At 45.8% G+C, this 12285-nt stretch overlaps 1 protein-coding gene across 7 annotated transcripts in view; it reads right to left on the bottom strand.

Moving 5' to 3' along the window:
* The window catches only part of KALRN (kalirin RhoGEF kinase), a 668576-nt gene that overhangs the window by 211289 nt on the left and 445002 nt on the right, over nt 1-12285 (bottom strand). For all 7 annotated transcript variants that reach the window (XM_060639748.3, XM_060639750.3, XM_060639747.3 and 4 more), the window contains exons 29-33: nt 10078-10189; nt 8124-8314; nt 7587-7688; nt 6129-6271; nt 3029-3131 (exon numbers count right to left, since the gene is read on the bottom strand). In XM_060639748.3, coding sequence (XP_060495731.1) covers nt 3029-3131; nt 6129-6271; nt 7587-7688; nt 8124-8314; nt 10078-10189 — 651 coding nt within the window. The remainder of the gene's footprint in view (nt 1-3028; nt 3132-6128; nt 6272-7586; nt 7689-8123; nt 8315-10077; nt 10190-12285) is intronic.

Genomic DNA, 12285 nt, shown 5'->3' with positions numbered 1-12285 from the left:
AAATTAACCCTTACTGAATGTCTTATAGGTGCCAAGTAAATGTATTTTACTTAATCTTCCCAAGGACTCAGTGAGATGGGTATTACTTGTCTTATAGATAGGGAAATTAAAGCACAGCAACTCACACAACATGACACAGAGGGCAACCACCAGAGCTGGGATTTGAACCCAGATGTGTCTAAACTCCTTCCACCCCACCACAGCACACAAAATACACACAAGGTGATTGGAGAGGTCCTAGGGCCCCACAGCTCCTCAAGTTGGTCTGTCATGACTCTTTAATGGTTATGTTTTCCTCATCTACCCAATATAGCGGGGCTGTGCTCTAATTCCTCTGGATTAAAAAAGGAAGACTGGGGCCTTTTCTAGAAACCCATTGTTAAAATGACCCTGATCCCTGTGGGGTGAGTCACAGCTGCCCTGTTGAATATGATTCAGTTTAGCTGAATCAGTCCATTTGGTTACCTTGTTCTTCTTCAGAGTCTGTTCACCTGACTATTTGGAAACCAACAAGACCAGTTTCCGGGTCTTCTGGTACAGTTAGGGGAAGGCTTAACACTGTTGACATCTATGAAATCAAAGATCCCACTTAATGGTTTGCCTGATGAAAGGGAGTGTAGGAGGACATATGGCTGTCCTGTTATCACTGTTCTGTGTTAGAAGAGTAAGAACATTCTAAATTACAGTGCATGGTCACAGACAGGCCCTCTATTTTATTCTGAGAGTGTGACTATTTCTAGGTGATTTTTCAGGTTTCAGGTACAGAACACAGAATCTCTCAAGATCTCCAGACTTGCTGTCCATGTTTCCCAGGGTCTGAGAAGGGATTTGGGGGTTCCTGTTCCCAACAGGCCAGGTTCTCCAGCTGACTAATGCTTTCTGCTTGGAGGTAAGGGAACTTCTAGATTTCTTTAGCACATTTAAAAATACAATGTTTGTATATCTGGCTGCTTTCAGACCAGCTGTTTTAGCTGCCCCTCAATGCTGGAATTTTCTGAGATCAGGGACTATGTTCCTTCTGTTCATTCATTCCACAAGTCTTTCCCAAGCATCCATGTGTGCTGTGGGCCCAGGACATCAGTGAAGCAGACAGACAACCTTGCCCTCATCAGGGCTTAACGGCCTGGCTATAGAGACACACATCAAACGAAAATTACACAAAGAAGGATTCACATTCAACAAATAGTCCACATCACTCTATAGTATCCAGCACAGAGCTCGGCACGTGGTGGGTGCTTTTTCACGAATATGTGACTAATGTTTTTATGGAATGTGTAGAAAGACCGACCAGCCAAGTTAATCTTAGCATTGGGAGTACAATGCCTTGGCTTTGAGAGTGAGGGAAAAATGTGACAGTGAAGCAGAATGATCTGGGTTCTAGTTCCTGCTTTTCCACTAATGACTAGAACCTTCTTGGTTGAGTCACTCAATCTTTCTGGGCCTCAGTTTCCTTATTCATAGAATAACATGTAAGTAACCAAGATTCTTTGTTAACAGTGACATGCCTGCCATCAGAAGTGTTCTAATCTAGCCTCACTTACCTTGCCAGAAGACAAGGAATGGCTGGAGCTGAAGACAAGACAAATGCCCTGCGTCTAGGTCAGGGCTGTGGGAGGATGGAGTAGCAGCTGGAAGGGATGGATCCCCTGGGCTAACAGGCTCTCTCTGAACATGGGAAGCATTGCATTTTGCTTCCCACCCACTGACTGTTTAAAAAGAAACACTCATTTGTGGGATATTCTAGGTTACATTTCTAAACAACACATCAAAGGAGAAAGGGAGGTACAGGAATAGTTTTCTTTGTATGTTTTTACAAGTGGAAAAAAACAATTTTCCATCCACTTTGATAGTCAAAAATGGCTTAGAAACTTGAAGGCAGGACATCAGACAGAATTAGCTTGAATGTCCTTGAATACTAGTCTAGAGTGTGATTTAGCACCATGATCTTGGAAACCATGGAGCACAGTCTTTTTTTTCCCCCAGTAAGAAAAAAAATTTAGGAAAAATCCTAATGAATGTAGATCATCTTTAAAAAAACATAACTTAGAAAACAAAAATGAAGCAAGGACACAGCCTGTTGCCTGAGGCTGAAGGACTAGGCCAACATATTGGGTCCTGATAGACTAGGGCCAAATAGTCTTTGGAAATCCATACCTTCATTCATAAAATCACTAATATGCTGCAAAAGATCATTTCATACCCTAAAACCCTGAGGTAAGCAAATGATTGTAGGGTTAGAGACAAAAATCTTCCTGTCTCTGCTGCAAATTTAGACAGCTGAATTCTTCCCCTCGCTTGAACAAATACACAGGGTCTCTGCTACAGTCTCCCTTCTTTCACTGCCTCCAGAACTACTAACTTCTTGCTTATTTGCCCCAAAATATAAGAGACCAAGCGACCAGGCTTTCTTGCAAGACTATTACATCCCTCCAAGCTGCTTCACGCACCACCACTTCTTGGTCCTCTGTGCCTCAGGAACTGAGCCCTGATACTCTGGCCCAAGGAAGGCATCATTTCCACTGGAGCCCCTTCGGAAAGAAGGCCCTTACCAAACAGCATCTCTGTGGCCATTTGCCAAATCACTGGTCTTGGTCTAATTTTAGATGATTCCATTCAACCATTATAAATAGGAGCCAATCATAGCCACTAAGGTCTCAGGAAACTATCCCAGCCTCAGCGCCCTGAGGTCCAGCCTCCCACGAGGCAGAGCCACCCAAGCCGCCCAGTGGGACATCTCTAGAGGACGGGAGACCCAGACCCTCTCACCCTTCAACTTTGCTCCTTCTGCTAAACTCTCACGACAGGAGAGGTCTGGCTGATCACCTGGTCTTTTGTCCCCTCAGATGACATCTCCACACTATGACATAGCTCCTCCAGCCCTGCTCTTTCCACTTTGGCTGGCACAAAGAAACAACCGGTTCCTGAGGCTGGGCTCCACAGTGGGAGAAATTCCTCTGAGGGTAACTCTCCAGGGGTGGTTAAGTCAACAAGAAGTCTTGGGGGAAGGAAGGTTGGGACACTGTCCTACCTTGTCACTGTCCACTGTATTCTGAGAGGTCCTAGAGGCGATAGAGATGGTGTCTGGCTGGCTGCTTCCATCCCCCTGGCTGTCAACATCCTCCACTCCATCCCTGCAGGAAGAAGAGAAAAAAAAAACAGGGGTGGGGGTGGGGGGAACCACTGTGGGTTTAGAGCACACTAGGATTTCCAGCTGTGCTGGCAGAGCAGAGTCTCAGCACTTTCGAACAGGGATTTGTCTAAAATTATCCCACTAAAAGGAGCAGCCCTATGTGATTTTCGAAGATGTCACCTTTGCACTTAAGCACACAATCCCTGTGCTGATAACTGAACACAGAATGATCCCCCCACACCATAACTCCTCTGACCCATGGTATAGAGGAGGTAGTTATTTATTTATTTATTACTGGGAATGGGTCTATAATAGGCAGTAGGAAGAGGTATATCCTACTTAGAACCAAGGCTTCTATCCAGCTGACTGGGTGATCTCTGACAACCCCAGAGTTTAAAGTGTTCAAATAGTTTTTCTGCATGCTGTAAGAGGATGGGGGTTAGTTTATAGCTGGCTTATAAAGAAAACAGAGCTGATAAGATATTTTGACTTGTATTTCTTCTGCTTAAGAAAACGATGTGAGATATTCCTCCAGAGAAGATAATCTTTGGGGAGTTCCTGATGCTGGATGCTCAACTCCTGTGTATGGAGGAAGAGATTATTTCCTTCAACTTGGTGGGTCCTGTTGATCTCATGCCTATTTATGATGACTTCTTATCAACACAAAGGCATCATCTCAAAGATCACAGATTCCACAGTAGCTTTTTGAGTCAGCTTGCTCCTGAGCATCCGGTAAGGTAATCTCTTGAGTGTACTCCCGGCATATGCCCTTCCTGGGCCACTGGACCATTTAGCTGTCCCACTTACATATCCCTTCAATTCTCCAGCTTAAGAATTATGTCTCAGTCCTGCACTGAATGCATAGCCAGGGCAAAGGGGATTAGATGCCTGGGAACTGGTGAGGCTGGGTGGTCAGTGTCAGGAAAAACTGAAGGAGGTGTGGGCCAGGGACATGGACATGGAAAAATTAGCACAAAAATTGACAGTTCTTCCCAGCTTATGAAGGTTACTCCCCTGATGCTACTTATGGAGAAGTAATGGCATCAGGAAATTGCTGCATAAGGATGACACCACATGGACAAAATTCCCCATATACTGAAGCCGCCTCACAGAGTCTAGACAATTATGATCTGGTGTACCTGGACGTTAGTGTGCATGCGGGTACAGTATCTTCTAGTCATCAAAAAGTGCCTTCTCCTGCTCAGAACACTTCTAGGTCAACTGCTTTCTCACTGCCACTTACGGGCTGGGAAATGCCAACTTATTTTAATAATGTAAGCCACACATTCATAGGAAGGAAATTCTGATGTAAAATGAAATTACGTGATGCATTTCAAGACCAGGAATAAAGGACTTGTAGATCATCTGCTGTTTTAGATATCTGGGCCGTTGCTCCCTGCCATGTGCACAGAGTTGAGAGTTGGCTGTACTTTGTGCTTCCCACCATTCTGGCCCATCGTGGGCCCTTCTGGTCCATTGCAGATGAAGCCAGTTCTGAGGGAGGTGGGGAGCCCATCCAGGAGTGTGGGTAGTGTTCTCCAAGCCAATTCACTCCTCCGTAAACTCTGTCCCCATATCTTGGGAGCCAAGCTAATGAAATTACAGACAGCCTGACTGTTCTCTGCAGAATCTGCCAAGGCTTTTCACCCTCCTATTTCAGGACAATGACAGAGAAAAGGTGGGAGGCATTTCCAAGATATGTCCACCTCATGTTCTATAGATGCTCAAACTCTGCTACGTAGGAAAAAGGGGCACTTTCACAGGGAAACTTGAGCCAATCTCACCTGAATATCCTTTCCTGCATGCTCCTGGACATTGAGTTCATAACACTTCCACTCTACCTTCTATATTAAAGTAGAGGCTTCCTACAGCAGGGTCTGCCTCTAGTGCTAAAGTAAGTCTATTCCATCCCTGGATCCTGGATGCAGGTAACTGAAATGCAAACAATTCCTCCTCCAACACATTCATAATTTGTCCTTCCAGCACTGAGAGGCGACTTTATTCTGGCCATGCAGGTTTGGGGGCTTCTGTCCTGTGGTGGTATCTCTCCCTACCTTAGTCACACCCTTCTTTGGGCTACCACCTCCCTTTGTACTAATGTTACTATCCACAGGTCCTCAGTTAATGCATCCTTGTTAGCACCGAAAGGTCAACTAAATCCTTGTGATTTACCCTGTTCATGAATAGGGGAGGAAAGGAGAGCCTGTTGCCGTCAATGACTATCACCCCAGAACTCTGTTTTGTTTTGTTTTGTTTCAAAGTTAACATGATGGTTTTGAATGCTTTCTTTTGAAGTGCCCTCTAAAAGAGTCATTGTGAGTGACTGTCACATGGAGACTTGTGAAAGGAACACCCAGGAAGTCTTCCACCAGTGTAGGGCAACTGGGATTCAGGAGGGCCCAGAGAGAGAAAGATACAAAAAAATCAGTCCCTCTGCTTATCTCAGATAAATGAAGGTGAGGACTCGAGGGTTACAGAAGAGCTGCAGTGATAACCCCATCATACTATCCCCTACCCATTACAGTATGCAAAACTCATTTACTGTCTTACTCATTTACAGTCCACTTAGGCCCCCCTCCCTCCCAAAGCCTTCCCTGGACACTCCTCTCAAGTGCTCATCTAAAGTCCCCTCTGAATGAATTTTTACAGCATTTACTGTCCCCATCAGCAGCACTGGTTCTTCTAGTCTAACCATTCTGCATGGGAGATACAACTGTTAGATGGTTCTCGAGGGAAGGGACTCATCATGCATCTTCCCCTTCTCTTCTCAGAGCACCCAGCAGAGTGTCTATGAAATAAGAGGTGCCCAGTGAAGCCCTGCTGAATTCAATTGACAGTTACTGGTGAGATGCTTAAAGAGAAGATTGCTCATCTTAGACGGGACTTCACAGAGAATGGTCCCAACTGCACAGCACACCCCTTCTGTGGAAGCAGAGGGCGACCCCACTCCCGCTCCCGGAGCATGTGAGGCAGTGCTGAGAGGAGAGACGCTGGTTACCTCTTACTATTGTTCCTCTGTTTGGCTGGTGTTTTGGGGAGTTGAATTGGCTCCTTTAAAGCTCCTTTCAGGTGAATGATCCTCTCTTGAATCACCTCTCGAATGTTCTTGATCCACTCCTGCTTGGTTTCTATGTTGGAGGCCTGGAGTGCCACAGAGAGAAACAGTAAACACCCCATCTTTCTTTGTTCTCAATCCTCCTCCTGCAGGCTTAACCCACTACTTTTAAGGACACCAAATGTTTGAGGAATTCATTTCTATTTTACACATATGACTCTTCAATTCTTCTGCAACTCCTAGAATGGGGCTATAACCTCAAGACTCAATGGACACTTGTACGGGGGTGATTTTCAAAGTATTTAATACTCCACATGGCACTGACCAATACTGACATCTGTCCTGGTGTGGGAGCATATGTGGAGGTCCCCCACCGGGCCAGGGATGAACACATCAGTTACCAGATGCTGGGAGTTCTGGGGAACACTGGAGATGTAGCAAGGGGCGTTTGAAGGCAGTGGCTCTTCACCAAGTGGTATGGATCCATATCAGCACATTCAACTCCTAGCATGGCTACATAGGCTTATGCTGACTGAAAGTCAATGCTGGGTTTTTAGCCTGGTAAACATGTTAATTGAAGGCACTTCTACCATCTCATAAGTATCCCATTTGTCTTTGTGGAATTTTTTTCAGGTAATTCTGTCTGATGGCAGGTGGCGGCTAGGCAGGCAATTCCTAGTGAACAAGTGTGAAGCATTTGTCAGGGTTGGACCATCTTTTCCTTGGTGATAGCCACCCACTGATAAGCAACTGACTGGTGGGTGCCCCATCCGCAGGACCCCTTCTTGGTTAGATGTACGCTACCACGAGCATATTCCCAGGCTGTGTGCGCTCTGGAAAGTTAGAACGACTCCTTAAGGCCCTCATTTGGAGAAAGGCCCTTTCTTAGTACTCCTTTCAATCAACATAATTCCCATGCTAGTGTGATTTATGAGAGCTTCTGGAATGTAAGTTTCCAGAGGACAAGGTCCATCTCTCATTTGTAGTTACAAGCAGCACTGAGCAGAATACCTTCTATGTAGGTGTTCAGGAAAAAGTATTGAACGAACATGGATCAAATCAAGGTACCTTTTGTCAAATGGTCAGTTGTCCTTGCCCTTGAAGGGGACACGTGGACAGAACATATCTAAGTGGGCCCTGCTGAGGAAGCACAGCAGCTACTCCCTGCATCCCTCCCTCTTCATGCGCTTGAGGGGATCGACTTAGGGGACCACGGATCTTTGAGATTTCAAGTCTACGTCCATGATAGAACTTGCTTTTGGATACCCATGTGATACTGCCCTTCCCAGTGGAGTCTCCAGGCCCCACCTTTCAGGAATCATGTGCCCCAGCCCCCTGCCTTCCTCCTGCCACCCTCAACCCTCACCACTGCACCCAGCCCCAGTGGAGAGCAATACTTACTTTCAGCACTGTTTTATTGTCTGAGGAAGGGGTGCGCCCAGACCACAAGGCGAATTTGCAGGGATCACCTTCTACGTGCTCCGTCACACCCAGCTCTGAGGTCTGTAGACAGGAAATGCCTGTGAGAGGCGGGGAAGGGGAGGGCAGTGGGAAACTTAGGGCTGGGGTGGGAAGGGAAAGGTGACAAAGAGGAGAGGACCGAGGGAGGGGCTTCTGTCAATCAAACTTCAACAGACTGGAAGCTTTGTTCCTCTACCCAGGCTGAAAGGATCTACAAGCACCTGCCTGATTAGCAGGTTGCAGGGAGGGAAGGTGAAGAGGGAGGCGCTAAAAGCAGACATCAAGAAGAACGATGGACTCTAAAATGCAGAAGTGGGAGTCGAGGGGGCAGCTTTCCAAATAGGAGGCATTTTCATTTGTCCAGGATGGTTTTGGTGTGGCACCAGGGGAGAGATGAGCTGAGTGTTCAAGAGCCCTTCCTGCCCAAAGGCTCTATGACAACAGGGAGACTTGTCTTGCCCCACCTGCCCCACCTACCAGTAGCTTGTTCTTGTAAACATATTTCGTGTGTCCTGAAGAGTCTTTGATCTCCTTGCTAAAAACCAAGGAGATCTCAAAGAGGAACAAGTGCCGCTCTCGCCCCTTCCGGATCAGTGACTTTGGGTCCCACACTTGAAAGGCATCCTGGAGAATCAGCTCCCCCTGCACATCCAGGTTCTCGTCGAACCCTGAAAGACACCCGTTTCCACCCTGTGGAGTTTCTGTAGCACCCCATCTGGGTGCCATGGTCCACTCCCCTCTTGGAAAGGTCTCCCTGACTGTGAGCATTCCGTTCCCACATCGCTTTCTCTGATTCCTGACACTCCTAAATACTTGAGTAGATAGCTCTAGGGAACTGTAATCAGATCTCCCTTTCTGCACCGGTCTCCTACACATAACCAGTATCAGTGGTGTCTTCTCAAAAGCCTGGGACCTCCTGCAAGGGCAAACCCCGTATCACCTTCTTCCTCTACAGCTCCCCACAGACTTGGGCTCCGAGCTCTGACTGGGGTTGAGGACTGTCTGCTGGAGTGCCCTCGACTCCACTTTATTTGTCATTGCTGTATTTCTTACAGTCCATTCCCAGGACTCTTCCCTTTGATGGCTCCTGTCCAATGTGGTGCACAAGCCTTTAACAGCTATATTTATTCCACTTTAAATTTCAACAGGGGTTCTGAAACTTAGTGTGCTTGAGAATCACCTGCAGAGCTTGTCAAAACACAGATTCCTGCCCACTCCTGCCCCTAGAATACTGGGATTCGGCAGCTGTGGGGTGGAGCCCAGGAATTTGCTCTTTTGACAAGCTCCCAGGTGTTGCTGCTACTGTTCCACATACTTGGAGTAACTGGATCCAGAATACAGGTCAGGGACAGGCTGGAGGAGAAGGGTGCTAACAGACGAGGACACCCAGGGCTGGGGATGGGGATGGAGTGCAAACAGAAAAGGGGGCAGAGAACTGTGGCAACAGGAATATGTTCAGATGGTTAGTGCTCAGTCTGGAGAAGGTAACCAGGGCTCTGCTATATGAAGAAATATAGGAAGCTATAAGAGTGGCCCAGGAAGTAGTGAGACCAGACCAAGATTAGAGGTGGGGGAAGTGGGAGGGAAGGTGATGGTGAGAGATGGAGTCCAGAGGAGAAAAAACAGCCTACAGCTCTGCATATTTACAACAGAGTACACTGATCCCCCTTAACATCTGTTTTCCAGGCCAGACTGGAATGTGGAGTCTGAACTCATCCGACAACTTCCGCCCCAGTGCAACTGCTCTGCTCCTCTGTTCTGTGGTGTTAAGGGCATTTTATTGGAGTCTCACTCTACCAGGTTTCTGGGCCCCAAGACCATGGTTCCAGTGGACTAAATGTACATTGGTGAAGTCCTATCAGGTCTGTCTGGCTGGACTTTTCTCACCTGCTAGGAAGGCCGTAAGGATGGTTGCTCACCAATGTGAACATACCCAATGCCACTGAACTGTGTGCTTAAAAATAGTTAGAATGGTAAATTTTATGTTATGTATATTTTATTACAATAGAAGAAAAAGAAGAACATAAGGCTGGAGACCTTGGATGTATGTCCACATGCATGCAGGACTTCTACTCATTCTGATGACAAATGCGATGCAGATGCTATTGCAGATGAACAGGACTGCTGTGGGTCAGGGTTCTGGCACATTTATAGTAAGGATGATGGCCTGTCCTGGACTACTTCCCATGCAGTGAGTTATCCACACATCCAAAACAGCTGAGGTCTGATTCTACCTGGAGGCAGGTATTGATCGAGTTGGCCCCTGTGGAGCTCCTCTCACACCTCCTGAGAACCTATGTAGCAACTTGCCATTTCTCCTCTCTTCCAGCCTTGCCCATTGCCTGACATCATGCCACTTCCTTCCCACAACACAAGCTCCCTAGTCTTAGGAAAGCAGGAGGCCCCCCAGGGAGGCTGGGAAGACAGCTACCTTCCAGCATGCTGACATGCATGGCATCATTGGCTTTCTTTGGGACACTGAGCATCACCTCCAGGCCATCCTTGAGCTCTCCCTTCCCTTCTTCGCAGCAAGTTAAAAGTTCCTGGGGAAAAAGTCCAGACACAATTAGAGCCATTTGCCCCAGCTTTCCCACCCTCCCACCACCTAACCCATCAAGGTGATTACAGACCAACTTCGTTCTCTGGAATGGTTTCCTCTAAGCTATAAGAAAAGTGGGGTGGGATGGAGAGTTATCTCCAAAGGATTCTACCACTATATTTTTTCCCTAGACTTAGCAACAGACATCTACTTCTGGCACCACATTTATTTATGTACCTCTTCTCCCTAAATGCTGACTTCCCACCATACTGGGAGCAACCCGGGCTCATAGACATTATAGGTTTATAGCATTTCAGAGTTATAACATATTTTTAGATCATATAAATCAGGAGTTCATACCTTGGGACAAGTATATGGGATTCTGGACTAGTTCTTTTTAAATCTTAAATCTAGAATCTACCCACCATGCCAACCCTATCTCCCCCATGACGTCCACCACGCTGAGGCTTCTCAGAGCATGCCCTCTCTTACTTCCTCATTGAAGACTAGGTCACTATTATCTCCATAAAGACATATAGTATCTGGTTGATGGAGAAAAAATAATCTTCAACTATCTTAAAAATTCTAAGGGCCATTTGGAGTGATTTTGCCCAAACCAGAGGAATATTGGCATTCATTTTTCCTATGAGGGTTATTGTATTTTGTTCGTTTTGACACTGGGAACAAAACAGTTAAGCAACAGATCTGCAATCCATACCCTCTCCTTCTGTAGGGGCTGGTGAAGGCAGAGGATGGGTGGATGGGGTAGAGATGCACTTCCAGGAAAGAAAGAAGTTGACCAGATCAAACCCTGTAAACATGTCAGACTTCCTGGCTAATGGTAGTACCTAGCAGGAGAGTCCTTATCTATGGAATGCTTTTAGTAGGATATATCTGGTTTCTCTAGGACTTCTTACAGTAAACAAACCTGGAATCTATGGCTTTAGGGGCATGGCTCCCTGTAAGATATCACATATGCTATGCAACTATCTAAGTAAATAGTATGTTTCATAAACAAAATGGCTCTCTTCAGGGTAAATGATATTATACAAGATATACCATTTAGAAAGTCTGTGTGTTAGTCTGGGCCACAGCATATCCTGATGCTCCAAGAAAGGGCTTAGAGCTGTTGATGGTTCTGGACTTCTCTCTGCATTATCTCTTCCTTGGGATTATTTGTATCCTTGAAATTATTAGTAAAAGCTTTATACTTGGTAAGATATCTGATTAGTGAGCATCTGACACGAAAGTCCAATCCTTTGTGTCATCTTGGATACAATCCCATATGAAGAAGGGAGCTTTGAGTGCCCAAAGGAGAGGTGAACTGCCTCGAGCATGTTGGGGAGGCAGAAGTGATCAGTTCTCAGCTCGGTCCTTGGTTCCAGTCGGTATAATGGCATCACTGTTCAGAAAGTTGCACTTACTTCTGCCAACCTGAAGTTCTCTGACTCTCCCCAACCCTTTCCTAATTTTAACTCTCCTGACCTTGTTTCCCATACATCCTCAAAGGAATTTCCAGGCAGAAGCACAAGAGACAAATAAGAAATATATGCTTCAGTGTGCAATAGAAAATTCCAAATGGTTTAACCCCCCAAAGCAGTGTGGCAAGTCCATCAATCAACCACCAAAGCCCATAAATTCTCCTTGGATCCTTGCTATACTTGTTATTAAAGAGAAAGCTCCAATTTAATTTAGACTTCAAAGGACATCTGTAGCAGATTTACATGGAGAATATTGAACACTAACTGACAGATAGTTTTGACTTTCATGCAACACCCAAAGTGAGGAATCCCAGAGGATACTGATAATTAAATATCAGTTTATTTGGAATAAAACTGTCTTTAATGAGAAAATAAATCCCATATTGTTTATTTATAGTAAGAGCTCAGCAAACTGAGCTTTTACTCCGCAGTACTCTGCTACCAATGCATTTATAAGAGGTCAAAATTACCTTGGTAAATCTTTTTTACAGATTTTCCACAAATTCCCACTACTTCATTTTTTTTTTTTCCCTTCTCAGTTACCTGCACAGTCATCTCTTCTTAAAACATCCAGTTACAGAGTGAAGGGCCCAGAGCCCACCCACCCATCACCTAAAGC

The sequence above is a fragment of the Panthera onca genome, chromosome C2, assembly GCF_046562875.1.
Source record: "Panthera onca isolate mPanOnc1 chromosome C2, mPanOnc1 haplotype 2, whole genome shotgun sequence".
Taxonomy (NCBI): domain Eukaryota; kingdom Metazoa; phylum Chordata; class Mammalia; order Carnivora; family Felidae; genus Panthera; species Panthera onca.
The sequence above is the reverse complement of the archived record's forward strand: the minus strand, read 5'-3'. Positions and strand labels throughout refer to the sequence as shown.